This window comes from Bactrocera latifrons, unplaced genomic scaffold (assembly GCF_001853355.1).
Source record: "Bactrocera latifrons isolate USDA-ARS-PBARC rearing strain unplaced genomic scaffold, ASM185335v1 scaffold_256, whole genome shotgun sequence".
NCBI classification, from domain to species: Eukaryota; Metazoa; Arthropoda; class Insecta; order Diptera; family Tephritidae; genus Bactrocera; species Bactrocera latifrons.
Window position 1 is genome coordinate 299,569 of NW_017536141.1, and position 15,904 is coordinate 315,472.

Here is a 15,904-nt window from a genome sequence, read left to right on the forward strand (position 1 = left end):
GGAAGGAAATTGAACTTCTATTGCCAATTCAAGAGTTCGAAAAGAAAATATTGAATAAGGATAAAAATTGGCTTGTGCACTGCATGCATGATGCGTACAAGAGTTTGTGAATGTGATGCGAAACCTCGTGTGAATACTATGGGGTCTCCGACCTTTCTTTCGTGGCAAAATTATTTATTAATAAAAGTATTTTTAAACACCAACACAATTAAATTAAATTATAGAAATAGGTATAGTATTACTCCTGTAAACACATAAAGTGTAAAATAGTTGACTTAATTGAAACTATTAGGAAATAAGAAAATGTACCACCAATTTTTGGCGTTCGATATTGGATTATTTATTGTCGCACTTTATAGTGTAATCCGTGTAAGTACATATACGATTATTATCCAGGTATTTATACATAGAACATACTTTGAACTAATAAAATGTGTAAAATTAGTTATAAACGTGGTTACATATACATTAAAAGCATTATTACAATAGTTTATTGGACACGATTTATATGCTATTATTTATATAATGAATACAAAACTAGTTTATATTTGCTATACGTATATATACGAATATATACGGTTTTGCGGAACGCATTACAAATATTTGTAAGTTTAAAAGCGCGCGAAGCTAAGAAGATTATACATACTTGTATGTATGTACATATGTACAAATTACTAAGCCTTAGATACATAATCCATCGTATACGCACCCAATACTTGTTTAATAAGTTAAAAACCCTTTAATAAATTTGCGCAAACTAGGAAGGTAGATTATGTTTGCATTTGTTCAACTAATCTAAAATTATTATTTCGCACTTTGGATGTCAGCTTATGTTTTTATAAATATTCACTATATTAATGTTCGTTGGTTATATGTATGTGTGTAGTTACAAATAGTTAAGACCTTTTATTAACAGCGTTATTTGAGATTTTCAAGGTATTTATACACTTCTAGCTTTTTTTGTTTTATCATGGAACGCATCGATATTGTAAATGGATCAAAATTCAAAAACCGCTTCTTTCTCCGGAAAACGCCTTCTCTTCTTATTAAAGTACAGCTGAAGAGTTCCTGAAATCAGAAAATTTAGAAGATATACAGGGGTGTTGTGGAATAAAAGACAGAATTGCTTAGCTGTCAGAATTTCAAACCAATTCTGATTTTCAATGGTGTCACAGAATCTGATTGGATTTTTGTCTTTTCGAACATATGCAAAACCAATATTCGAATCAGCTGTAAAATTGGTTTGGTGCAGCTCTATAAGCACCAGTCGTCGGTATAGTAGATAGAATGAACCACATTACCGCTACTAGATGTCAGCTGACAGCTCTAGTTTACCTACAATTCTCATTTTAATTTCCACGTATACTATGTTTGCAAGCACTTGTCAGCCTAGGGATGGTAAAATCGATTCCGATTCTACTCGAGAATCGAGTTTTCTCGTAAAATAATCGATTTTTCGGAATCGATCTTCAGTAGTCGAAGTCGATTAAGAATTGATTCTTGACATTCGGCTTTACTATTAATTAAGTGGCTAGTTTCAAGTTATACATACCTCAGTATATACAGGAATAAACCTTTGCTTTGTTCGCATATATATACTCAACTCTAGAAAATCTTAGGGTGTTGTGTAATACTTTTTTGCTACTTTCATGTTAATTATGGAATTGTATGGTTTTCTTAAACTGACAATTAACTTATTGTTCTTTTACTTATTTTAAATTTATTTAAAAACTTGTTTAAACAACTTGAATTTAAAAAAAAATTTATATGAAATGTAATGTTCTTGGTACATTATTTAAAAAAATATAATTGTGTTTACCTTTTTTAGTGTTTTATTTAATCGATTTGAATTATTCATTCAATTTATGCCTCGTGATTTAATAAATATATATTTGTCCTTTTAATTTAAAATCGAAATAATCGATTCTTGCGCTGATTAATCGATTCTTAGAATCGAAAAATATAAAAAATAATCGGAATCGATTCTGTAAACAATCTATCCATCCCTATCCCAGCCACCGCATCGCTCATCACTCATACGTCCTGGCATACATTCGGTAATGTAAGCTTGTATGGTACTGTCCTGCATGAGGTCAGCCGTTTCAAATATTGGCTTCTGGTAATTTATGTAAATAAACCAATTACACTGGGCTACAAACAAATTTTTTGGTTTGGTGCAGCTCTGTGGGCATCAGTAGTCGGTATAGTAGGTAGGATGAACCACATTTCCGCTACTATATGAGTTTTTCTTCTTTTTTATGAACACGAGCTGATATGGAAAATGGGACTTGTTGTCTCGTATCAACTAACAAAATACATACAAAATGAGGTATAAAATCTTAGGCACCAAAATGAGTGTAGGCCGCTGTTATTTCAATTTGTTAGCACATCGATCAGAAAGAGGTTTTAGAGGCTACTCCAATAGTGTCAAGCAAAATATTTTGTCAATACTGATTATTTGCTTATTCTTAGTCACAAATAGGTATATCTGTCCAATTGATTTTCATGATATTGGTTCTTATAAACATAAATTAATAATCAAATTAAATACAACAAAATTAAATAATATATAATAGATAATATAAAGTAATATATTTATAATAGACATTTTTTTAAATAAGCAATACCATGTTATGTTTTTATTTAATTAACTTTTAATTTGTTGTTACCTCATTAATAGGAAACTCTAAAAAGTTAAGTATTCCTCTCAAAGTGACTTCTAAATTTCCAACCAAATCCTCATAGAATACAACCTTGATGCTGCCTGAGAAGTCTCGTGCCCAGCTTAAATTAGTCGCTTCCCACATTTTCAAATTCTTAAGTACGAACTTCTGCCAATCTGAAAAACAAATAAGATGTGAAATAAAATATTCTATGTAACTACCTGTTCTGATAAATATGGAGAGGTGTGAAAAAATATGTTTCTATAATAAAGGTCAGAAAACTGCCAAACGTCCATTATTGCCATCTGATCATAAATTTGTCACGAGTGAGTCAAATCGTTTAAAGTGTTATTTTGAATGTCAAGAGAGAGCAAATAGAATTATAGAGCTTTGCTTACACCATCTTATAAGACAAGTTGATCTTACTTTAAAATTATATTACAAAGTTCCTTCAAGCCCATTTAAAATGCATTGATTTTTTAAACACCCTTTTGCTAAATGTTTCGAATCGACTTTTAGTTGATGTATAACAGTATTGGTCAGGAACTAAGGACTACAAGTTTTCAAACTTTCTATCAGTAACTTTTTGTTTGTTGCTACAGTGTAGTGTATAATAGTTTTGTTAACCTTACCTAATCGAGATAGATATATGGTTATATATAAGCGATCAGGATGAAGAGACGAGACAGACGAACAGACAGTGACCAAAAAATAAGGTGACATTTGAATTTAAACTGCGCGTCGAAGGATTTGGAGAATTATTTTTTTTTAGGTTTTAGGTTTCTAGTACTGTCAATCACATTTATGTCAAAATATTCATTAGTTTTTGAGATACGTGTCGYTTTGTGAGCTGCTAAAAGTGAGTTTTTCGTTTTTTGCGATGTCGAAATTTGTTGAGCAAAGGATTTGCATCAAATTTTGTTCACGGAATCAATTTTATGCTGCGGATACGTTGAGGATGGTGCAGAAAGCCTTTGGTGATGAGGCTATATCTAAAAAAAAATGTTTTCAAGTGGTATAGTGAGTTCCAAGCCGGCCGTGAACTTGTCGAAGACGAAGAGCGTCCAGGGCGACCTTCAACCTCAACCGACGAAGCTCACGTTCAACAAATCAAAGATTTGGTGTTGAAAAACCGTCGMWTAAYAATTAGAGACCTTGCTGATGAAGTTGGCATATCGAAAGGCTCAGCCAATACCATTTTGAAGGATGTTTTGGGCCTCAAGCGCGTCAAATCTCGACTGGTGCCAAAAACATTGAATTTTTTGGAAAAAAGGCGTCGCGTTGAAATGTATGAAACGATGCATTCCGACTACCAGGGTGTCATGAAACGCATTATAACTGGCGATGAGACTTTGGTCTATGCTTACGATCCCGAAACAACCGATCAATCGAGCAAATGTCGTGCCAAAAGAGAGCCGAGACCAAAAAAATCTCGCCAAAGTTGCTCAAAAATCAAGGTCATGTTGACTGTTTTCTTCGATTATCGTAGTGTTGTGCATTATGAATTCCTTCCAACCGGTCAAACAGTCAACAAGGAATATTATTTGAACGTTATGCGTCGTTTGCGTAACGCTATCCGCCTAAAAAGGCCGGAATTGTGGAAAGACAATTTTTTGTTTTTACACCTCGATAATGCACCATCCCATACTGCCCTCGTAATTCGTGATCATTTCGCCAAAAACTCAACCCATATCGTTCCGCAACCACCGTATTCACCTGATCTGGCGCCGTGCGACTTCTGGCTATTCACCAAGCTCTAAAAACCGCTCCGGGGACAACGTTTTTATACGATAGAGGAGATTCAAGCCGCAGCGAAGACRGAACTGAAGGCCATCCCGGAAAGTGACTACAACCAGTGTTTCGAAGATTGGAAAAYCCATTGGCATAAGTGCATTGCATCGGRAGGGGATTACTTTAAAGGGGATGAAATTGATTTGGAAGAATAAAAAATAAATACAATAAAAATAATTTTCTGCATTATCCATGAATCCAATTTGCGCTCTTATTATTTTGTTAACACACTGTATAGAAATAATAAATGTAATATGTTACCGTATTTTTTTTTCAAACTAATAAGTATAGTTTTATAAATATTTATTATTGTCAAATGAAATAAAATATTATAATAATAAAAAACTAGCGATTCGTTATATAATGTGAAATCTCCATATTTTTCTTACATTTTCCTTTAGTTCTTTTATAACGATCGGGAGACGCAAATCCAATATGACCGCCACTTTGTCTATTAAATTCTGCCAATATCGCTTTCTCTGGGTCACGCACCAGTAAAATGGCCTTAGTAAATGGGTCCCATGCCTTAGGGCCGAATTCGTGAGTTTTCACTAACAATACAGAGTTATTACGTACATTCTCTGCCGGAAATCCAGTCTTTAACAACCCATAATCTTTGTAGACACTCCCCGTTAAAATCCCTTTAATTAAAAACGATATGTTCAGAAGTCACGCGTAAAACTAGTTCTATCAAAAAACCGCTGTAGCAATTTATTCGTAAATTGTGTTAGATATTATAATAGTTTATTATTTACCTGTTGCTTGCTGCAATAAATACCTAAGCCAGGTGTTACCACTTCCTGGAAATGATGCTAGGGCAGTCAGACCCGGTATTCGATATACAGCGTCATCTTTAATATTTTCAGTGGTTGCAACTAAAAAATAAAACGCAATTATTGATGATTTATGTAAGCATATTTTTCCTTTGACTTGTTCCTAATTTATTCACCAAGAATAATTTTCTTAGTTGACTAGTGAAGGCTATAGTCATTCAACGGAGGAGCATCTTGCAAGCAAGTTAAGCAGACATGAAAGGAACTGTGTGTATTGGATGCACTAAAATAGTAATACAGAAACCTAAAGAAACTCTCAAAGTAATCAATTAATTAAGAGAAAGTTTCTTTCGTTGACAAAGATCTTTTCGTAATTCATATATTGTGTATTTAAAGCAAGTTTTACTGTTGCAACAGTGGAATGTGTTGTCTTCTTCTGTACAAAAATTACTCATTGGTACAAAAGTTCTTTTCTGACATTTTTGTTCTTTTCATTTTGTATCTATATTTTTGAAATAGTGCTAAATGCGTTTCCGCGTATGAACGATGCCTACTATCTGTAATTTTTACACACTTTACTTACCTTTATTAGTGCTTAGAGCAGAAACAGTTGTAATCATGTTATTAGGTACGTTTGTTTTGAGATACTTAAGGCCGTTACACCAGCGGATATTGGCCTTGGATGTGAAACCACGGAAACGACTGTTGTGAAAATTTGCGAACTGAAATTGCACATTTATTAAAAACTGTTTACCGAAATTGGATGCTTTCTGTATGATGTTAAAATGAAATTTATAGGGATGCTATAAGTAAAGGAATATAAAATTTGAAAACATGTACATATGGATATGTATACCATACACACAGTTGTCCACAAAGTAATAGGATGACCAATATGAAAGATAAATTTGTCTGCATAACTCCACATAACGGGGCATTCACATTAATATAATTTTTTATTGTGGTGATCGTTCAGCATTGCTAGTTCTCGGATACCCTTGTTATTGCTTTCCATAAAAAATGGGAGTGTTCGACTTTTCTATAATATATGTTTAAGCCTAAAAAATAAAAAATAATAAATAAAAAAAAATTGCGTAGAGTTCCATAATACAGCAGCAATTTGAATTTTGTCTTCCAAGGCCATCAACAAAGAGCTAAATGTGTTAGTTAATGCTGAAACACCTCGTAGGCAAGTGTTACCAAACAAATATGTGACGATAGAATTATCCTTCGTCGTTTCTTTTTTTTTTTTTTTTGCAACGTGGCGCCAATTGAAAATTCTAGCTAAGCCAAGTCCTTCTCTACTTAGTCTTTTCAACGGAGTGGTGGCCTTCCTCTTTCTCTGCTTCCCCCGGCGGGTACTACGTCGAATACTTTCAGAGCTGGTGTGTTTTCGTCCATTCGGACGATATGACCTAGCCAGCTAGCCACTATCTTTTAATTCGCTGAACTATCTCATTGACGTCGTATATTGGCTTTGCCTCCTTATCTAGTCTGGAGAAAGCCGAACTAACGGCACGGGCATTGAGGACAATGATATCAATATCATCCGCATACGCAAGAGCTGTACACTCTTATAGAAGATTGTACTTGCTCGGTTAAGTTATGCAGCTCGTATTATTTTTTCCAGTAGCAGATTGAAGAAGTCGCACGATAGGAAGTCGGCTCGGAAACGTCCTTCACGATCCTGACAGAGCTTTTGTTATTTCTCAACCTGGGTTTACACAGCCGTATTAGTTTTATGGGGATATCAAATTCAGACATCGCAACATAAAAGCAGCTTCTCTTCGTGCTGTCAAAAGCAACTTTGAAATCGACGAAGAGGTGGTGTGTGTCGATTCTCTTCTCAAGGGTCTTTTCCAAGATTTGTCGCATGGTGAATATTTGTTGTTGATTTGCCAGGTCTAAAGTCAATCAGTTTGTTTACGGTGGGCTTTAATATTTCACACAATACGCTCGAAAGGACTTTATATGCGATGTTTAGGAGACTTACCCCACGAGAGTTGGGAAGAGCACCCTTCAATTCTAATCAATCTTGGGCATGCTTTCGTCGACAATCCATCGGTCCCCGCCGCTTTGTTAACTGCTATTCGAACATCTTCATGAATCGGGTATACTTTCACTGGCATTCAGGGGGCTGGAGAAGTGTTCCAGATCACCTTTGGGAGTTCTACAAGAGTATGCTCCGGTCTTGAAATCTTCTGTTAGTCGCTGCAGCTTTTCGTAGAATTTTGAAGCAATACCCTTTATGTCTGTAAATACCTCTCGCTTCTCTCTTCAACTCATGGTATCTATCCCATGTGTTGTGGTCTGTTTTCTCTCCGCTGCGACACGGAACACCTCATCGTAGCAGCTGTTCTCTTTCATTTTCCGAGAACCAATGATTTCGGTTGCAGGTGTACGTAAGGAGCTTGTACGTGCCACAACATGATCGATCTGGTTGGTTGATGAACTCTTCTATGCTGGAATCTAGTACTACAGATGACCATATTTCGGCCCAGATGACCATTGATCAGCCTCACGTCATTTGCGGATGTTTTCTCGTGGAGGCTGAATTTACCGACTGTTGTGTCAAGGAAGTAAGGAAGGTATTCTTGTCCACTCTGGTGTTAAAGTCGTCAAGCACGATTTTGACATCGTGGCGGGGCAACTCTCATAGGTGCGCTTCAGTCGGGGTGAGGATCCAAATCGGCGATACGTTGATTAACTTCGCTTTGACGCGGATTGTGGCTAGACGTTCATCCACCATGTGATCGACAGTACTCGGYAGCGGAGTCTCTCTCCCACCACGAATCCCACACCGAATTTTCGCTTCTTTATATGACCACTGTAGTAAATACCACAGCGACCTACTCACCTTAGTCTTTGTTCCGTACCTCGCATTTCTTTTACGGCGATGATGTCGGCCTTCACTTTAACGAGGACATCAATCCAATTAATTCCCATCCGAGACTGTTTATGCTTTTTCATTGGTAGTGTTTTTTTACGTGGCGGGTCACAGCGCACAACAATGTCGAGGTGATGTTTCGTCTCAATTTAGGTCGCCTTCAAAGGGATGTTTTCTGGCTACCCAGAGGATACTTGGTCAAAGACCGGAAGTCGTGACCCATATGTAAAAGAATCGTTTCTGGTCACTCCCAAATAAATGGCAATCAGAGAACTTTCCTCGCTTGCGTGAACTTCAACACATGACTCTATCGGCGAAAATTGCCGCTACTAAAAAAGGAACATGTAGAACCCTGTATGCAATTTGAAAAAAACTATGCCTCCTGGCTGGTGGCTAAAAGTCGAAATTTATTGTCGTAAGATGATATCAAAATTGTTTGGTAGTAAAGTTCTGAAAATTTTGACTGGTGTCTCCCTGATACGGAAAATTTTTCCTGATTTACAACAAAAATCGTCAAGCATGGTGTCGTTTAAATCACGCCAGGGGTAGCTTTTCACATAATTCAATTAATCCAATTCTTTTAATTGAATACGTCATGGATCAAGTGGTATATGTCAAAATATTAGATGAGGTAATGTTTCCACATATCTGAGAGAATATAACATTAATATGTGTATATCAATGGAATAATGATTTTAAATATATTATTAGGTTCGCGAAGAAGTGGTTTTAGAGTCAACAGGGTTGAGGTTAAGCCTCAGGCTGTGCAGTTTCTTTGCCGAAACTCCAGAAAAACGTGAAGGCCGATATGAAAAAGTGTTTCGAAAGAAAAAAAGCAATTTGAGAAATTTATGGCATGTTGTGAAAACGGTTGGGCAGGATTAACATTTAAACGATGCCAAAATTTCATAGGATCTATTTGCGAAGGTATTCAATCAAATGTGATTTATAGCGGGATTCTGTAACCAGTCTCTATTCTCTATTTGAGACATTTTGTGGTAAAATCTCAATTTGTGACTAGTTACTATTCACTAAACAGTCTCTAGCTTTAGTCTCAAAATATTGCCTCAAATCTGAGACCTGGTTGTTAGCAAGGCACAAAACCAAAAAGAACTTTTGTCTGCTATTTTGAATATACTGAATAGAGATCACCATAGATATTAATCGATTGTAGTTTTTTTATATTTTGTAAGCAACTCAAACATGAAAAGGTTAAACATAAATAAATTTTACATAAATTTCGTTAATATTATGAAACAAAGTCAACATATATTTTTATTTTTATTGATAATTATGTTTTTGACTATGTTATAGAAAATTTAATATTTGTTATCGACATATTTACTTTCATTCAAGCATAAAAACATCTCTGAATAATGAAATATTATAGAGTTTGTGACTATCACTTACAGAGTAGCAAAATCGTCCCAAGTCTCAAAAATTGTCTCTGTCAAATTTAAATACTTGATACTGTATCACAGTACAGAATCGCCCTGTTAGTTTATTATTATGTAAAAGTTTGAAACCATTTTAATAAAAAAAAAATACAATTTTATGTCTTAAAAAATATCCTATTTTTATGTGGAACTAGTTTTTCAGTTCATTTAATAAAACTGTAATATGAAATTTTCTTTGCGTTTAATTGAAATAACTGGACTATGAAAATATGAATACATATTTAGTGAATATGTTGCGGATTTTTATTAAAAATTATGAAATTCGTTTCGTTAATGTGTCACTCCTATTTTTTTGTGGACAACTGTAAATAAACCTAAATAAAAAATATATGATTCCCACAAATCAGATCTCGTTTTAGACAAATATATTTAAAAAAATATTTAGCCCTTTAAGTTTACAGTAAGGCTAGGGATTGGTGGTTTAAATGTATACTTTCAATAAGAAAAACATTAAAAACGCATACACATACAGGGTTTGTCCGGAAAGTAATAGGACTAATTTTCTTCCGCCGCGACTGTTCTTCGGAGCGTGCGCGCACCGACTTAATTCGGCAGAGGGCGATCCTGTCTAAGGAACGAGCGACTGGCCAGTTGTCTCGAAGCACCTGGAAAGTCAGGCCAAACATTTTCTTGCGACGTGTTTCTGTGACTAGTGCAAGCCGAAAATGCAGCAGAGGTAAACGATTAAATTCTGTGTGAAACTCAGTAAATCTACGACAGAGACTATTGATATAATCAAGCAGGCTTAACCAGATGTGGCTTTAGCAAGAGGTGGTGTGTTTCGGTGAACCAGGCATTTTTGGAGGGTCGGCAAGAGGTCGACAAACACCGATAATGCGACTTGTGTGCGCAAAGTTTTGACACCGGCCCGTCGATTAAGTATTCGTTTTACTGCCCAGATGTTAAATTTGACGAGTGGATCTTTGGGTATGATCCCAAGACAAAGAGGCATTTTGAGACGACAGAGTGGTTCCAAGCAGCATAGACCTCCATTCTCAAGGGTATTCCGGAGAATGCCTTTCTTTACGCAGAAGGAGCCTATTTTGAAATCGACTTAGTTCTATTACTTTCCGGACAAACCCTGTATGCAATACGACCGAAACTGTATTTAAAGGAATTGGGGAAAGAGTACGCATAAATGTATGGAGTTTAGCTTAGTTCCATAATTATTTGAAGATTATTTTACGAGAAATAATTTTTTGCCATTTGTTAAAACAGCTACACCTTTAATATTATAAATAAATTTATTAACGAATAAGATGATACTTAAATCTAAAATGTAGTATAATAAGTATATTAATTTAATTCAAAAACTTACCTCAGAAAATCTTTCGATGCGTTCATTTTTCTGATTTGAGCGAGGCGAACTATTTATTGAAAATAACAAAACGCTGCATATATAAATAATGATTATTACTGATACTCCGAATAGCCGCCAGCTTTGTAATATCATTTCGTATTTCTTTCATTCCTAATAAATTTTTTCCCCTAAAAATGTATAAACTGAACATTTTGTAATGGAAGGACGAAGTACATATGCATGTATATGTATAATTATTGGGAAATAATACACTGCAAATAATTCTTTAAATCCTTAAGCCCATTTTCCAAACAATCGAAGTATTAACAACGGAAATGAAATAGTTATGAAATATAATAGGTTGGAAAGGATCGAAATTTATAGCACTGGTGGGCAATTCATAGCACAATTATGTAAGCTGACTTCACGCGAGCATTTATGACTGATTCACATAGAACTTTTGCTTCGCTTTGCGTCTTTGAAAAAAAGTTAGATACTTGACATTAAAGCGAAACGCAGCCAGGCGAAGCAAAATGTTTAGCAACTTTTGTCTTTTTACGCTTTGCCAAACAATGGTCTTTAATTTTTTTAGAGAAGATGAAAGTAAAGCGTTCATTCTGAAATATTCTTTGCTTCGTTGTCAAATTATGAATTATTAAGAAGAGCGAAGAAGTTGTATGTGAATGGTCAAATCACTCCAATCGCCTACATAAATTTGATAGTTCTCTGGATAGGGTAATTTGCCGTTTAGCAATTGAAACGACTGGAACGTCCGGGTTGAAATCGTAACAAATATAGTTAAGGGGTCAGTAGGATAATCTTTTTTTTATATTTTATTTTTTTTTTTTTTTGCATTTTCTGTTCCCTTATACCCTTAGAATTAATGTAGAAACCCACTTTACCATTGGAAGTTTTCGAAAAAGGCCCAAAAATAAGAATACCGCTCGACGTTCGTAGCGCTCGGAGTGCACAGCTCGAGCTTTAAACGCGTTTTTCTCAAAACTGGCGGACATGATTCCGGTCGAACTATTCAACCGATTTGCTTAATTTTTTTTTTAAAGTTCACAAAACGCCTGGCTATCATCCCTATATTTTTAATAATTTATTGACAAAGTTATGACAAAATGTATGTAAAAACATGGGAAACAATTAAAAAAAGTTAATTGGTTTTTTATTTATCAACATTTTTTCATGATTCTAGTAGGGACGATAACTATTTACGTACTTTTTAAGAATAGATTGGGTTTTTGTGTTTCAGATGATCTAAACATGAGAAATCGTGTCTGCCAGAGAAAAATCCCATCTCATTCACCCAGCCATTTCTCCGACAGATGTCATCAAAAAATTCCGAAAAAATTTGTTTATACACCCCACGATATACTGTGATGATATGCATATGATATATGAAAAAAGTTCTATTTTAGAATAAAAATATTATATCTATGAAAAAAAATTTCAAAAAAACAGGACAGATTACCCTACTGACCCCTTAAATTTATTTTTATTGTTGTTTTTTGTTTGATTTATTGTATTAATTTTCTATTCAAAGCGATAGAAAAAACTTTTATTATTTCAATGCACTTTTTTAACGTCTTCATACGTCAACGATTAATATACGTATAATAATTTTTAATCGTAATAAGTGTTGAGATTTTTTTATTAAAATGGCGAAAAATTATTATACTATTATCTGGCTAAATGCTTAATGTTACAAAAAATGTAAACACTAATTTTGGACACCTTAACTTTGGAAAGATTTTGCTACATTTTTAGCTATGACATATTTTCACTTTTAAATGTTAATTTAATTTTATTTAATATTGTTACGTTTCCTTAACTAGATAAATATAAAAATATTCACAAGTATGTGCATGTACATATATATTTTCAATCCGCAAACACGCGCACGAAAAAAAAAAACGAATTGAAATTTTAATTAAGAAGACATTCTGCCGCTATTTGTAAATTTACTTATCATATATATTTATAAACTGACAATTCTATATCTATAATATAAGGCCATGACATTATCACATTATGTGATGAAGATTTAATGCGGTAAATTTCATTATATTTCATTAATCATTTAGCTGACTTCATTATATGAAATTAATTAAGGTCCAACCAGATAATGTATATCATATTTACGTATTGTGTTTTTAATTATGAACAACTAGCATACCAAACAAAAAAATATCCATTTGCATTTTCTACAACGAAAATATTTAATTCCCACTCCAAATTATTACACTGGTCAACACTAGTTTTAGTGCCAAGAAACTGTATTAATTTATTAACTTTGGACTTTATTCTGATTACATACACACCAAAAATTTCGACTTCGTACGTGTACTTTTCTAAATATTTGCATCTACAAAAAAAAAAAAAAAAAATTTATAAAGGAAAACAGCATTTATTAAATTATCATGTATACAAAAATTTTCTTTTTCGCGACTTTCGTGAATGAAAAGTATTAGAACATTACCGTTGAATACTCTAGCAGTAGTCAGTCATCATATGCCGATCCCATTGACCTTGATAACTCTTTTCCATGATCTTAAGATCCTGGTGAAATCCTCCCCTTGTTCTTCGCTATAGGATCCAAGGTTCTCTGGAAATTGATCCAGATGACTGTGGAAGTAGTGCACTTTGATGGACATATTACATCCTAAGTTCTTAAAGCTCTTTAGCATATCATTTACAATTAGTAAATAGTTGTTTGACTTATGATTTCCAAGAAAGTGTTTAGTAACGCTAACAAATGAAGTCCACGTCTGTGGACCATCAAAAATTCATACATTTAAGTTTTCTGTACTTAGATTGGCAATTTTTCTTGATGTTTAAGAAAAACATTGTCCTTTTTTATCTAGTGCCTTAACAAACTGTTTCATTAGGCCTAGTTTTTTGTGCAAGGGTGGCAATAAAATTTTATTCCTTGAAACCAAAATTGAGTTGATGACTACCCTACCTCCATCTTGTCACGTACAGGCCAATTTATTTTTTCCCCAGTGTTGATGCTTGGCACGACTATCCCACAGACAATAAAAACATGGGTATTTGGTGTATCCACTCTGCAGTCCTAATATGAAATTGAGCACTTTAATATCAACACTAATACACCATAGGTGTTCGTTATATTTGATTTTGTCTAACACGAGCAAGTAGAACTGACCAATATTTGTGGCCATTAGACACATTTCAGGCTTCGTTTAGAGCTGTCTATGAAGAGGTGCCATTCACTTGACTGATATTTTACAAGACCCATTTCGAGAATAAGGCCTTTAATCTCTGAAAAAAAAAAACAATATCATTTTCCGAATGACAAAATGCAGCAGGTCTTGCTCTCTTATACGACAAAAAGTCACTTTTGCGCCTTTCGCTAACAAGTTTTTTTCTTTTAATCTCGAAGCCAACACTTCCGCAGATTCTTTAGGTAACTCAAAATACCTTACCAAATCATTCAATTCATTTTGAGTAACAGACTTTGGTTCTGTAAACACTATGCCTTCAAAATCCCTGTCGCTACTCACATTATTGTTTTCTTGTGATGGACTCGGTTCCTGTGATAATTCACAGGTAGAACAAAATGTTGGAACAGGTACTTCCTCTGAATGTGGCAAAGGTCTACTAGCCGATTCTAAGTCTGGGTAAATAATTTTTTTTAACGTTAACGCCGCAACGTTGCAAATTAACACAGCAGAAGTAACTGCCATCAAAGTGATTTGGTTTTCTCCATTGCGTAGGCATTATGAAAAATAAATTAAAAATAATTTAGTTTTATCAGTTGATCGTTGACACTATCTCTGCACCAATGTTTTTCTTTTTGTGGCCCAGTGTTATAATTACAAATTTAAATGGATATTATATTTGTTTGGTATATTAGTTGTTCATAATTAAAAACACAATTATTTTTATATCTCAACCATACTTTTTTACTATACTATTATACGAGTATTAAAACTAGATATCATTATGTTGTAAGTTAAAACAGAAGCTTTACAATAAACATATATTATATTTTGAACACTATTTTCATACGAAAACGATTTAAAGGAAACCAAACCAGCAATGGTTCTAATAACAACTCTAGAGCAGTGAAGATAACTGTGCGAGCTCTAATTTAGAATTGTAGAACATGAAGTACGTAATCTCGATTAAATGTTAATTCTAAAACAATTAAACGATTTTTTAATTTATTAATTCTTTATTATATACTTTGGATGTTTTTTTTTCCAAACCGTATTTGGGGTTACTAAAAAAAGTCTTACTTAATTACATATACTTCTTGAACAGAGTATATTAAGTTTGTTAGGAAGTTTGTAACACAAATAGGGAAATGTGCTATTTTATGAATTTTTAAATTTTAATTCAATTGTGTTTGCATCAATAATGCCACCAATTACAAAGAAAAAGCATACATTTCTAACAAAGTTCTGAATAAACTAAATTGAGGTCGCTTGCAAAAGTGTTCAATGTCAGCAAAACTACAATTTCCCAAACAAAGTTCAAAAGGTTAAAGCTTGATAAGTACGATATTTTGAATGAGCTTCTCAAATATATTTGCATTTTTCGAAGTTATATTGCCAGAACAGAAAGCGGCCTTGGTAAACACAAAACTATTTGATTGCTTAATACCGTCGGACAAGTTTATAATACAATTTTAGAAGAAGTTGCCAGAAAATATGCTTGAGTTTCATACTGAAAAATCCACACCAAAAATGGTTTATTGCAAGGCAACTGGAGAGCATAAACTGAATTTATTTATGATCGGAAAAGGGAAAAATCCAAAGCGTTTAAAGACTGCAGCTACCACTAGATTGTGCCAACACCAAAAATGCTTTAATGAGATTTTTATACTCTCGCAACAATGTTGCTAAAGAGAGTATTATAGTTTTGTTCACATAACGGTTGTTTGTAAGTCCTAAAACTAAAGGAGTCAGATATAGGGTTATATATATCAAAATGATCAGGGTGACGAGTAGAGTTGAAATCCGGATGTCTGTCTGTCCGTCCGTTGTGAACCGATTTCACCC

General features: G+C 34.0%; 1 protein-coding gene across 4 annotated transcripts in view; it reads right to left on the reverse strand.

Annotated features, from left to right (window-relative positions):
- Positions 1-609: 609 nt before the first annotated feature.
- The window catches only part of LOC108969538 (WSCD family member CG9164), a 19,130-nt gene continuing 3,835 nt past the window's right edge, over positions 610-15,904 (reverse strand). For 3 of the 4 annotated variants that reach the window (XM_018934318.1, XM_018934319.1, XM_018934320.1), the window contains exons 2-7: positions 10,890-11,059; positions 5,811-5,949; positions 5,210-5,329; positions 4,844-5,095; positions 2,670-2,839; positions 610-1,068 (exon numbers count right to left, since the gene is read on the reverse strand). In XM_018934318.1, coding sequence (XP_018789863.1) covers positions 919-1,068; positions 2,670-2,839; positions 4,844-5,095; positions 5,210-5,329; positions 5,811-5,949; positions 10,890-11,024 — 966 coding nt within the window. In that variant the 5' untranslated portion in view covers positions 11,025-11,059 and the 3' untranslated portion in view covers positions 610-918. Of the gene's footprint in view, positions 1,069-2,669; positions 2,840-4,843; positions 5,096-5,209; positions 5,330-5,810; positions 5,950-10,889; positions 11,075-15,904 lie in introns of all 4 variants that reach the window. The other variant, XM_018934317.1, reaches the window with a different exon arrangement.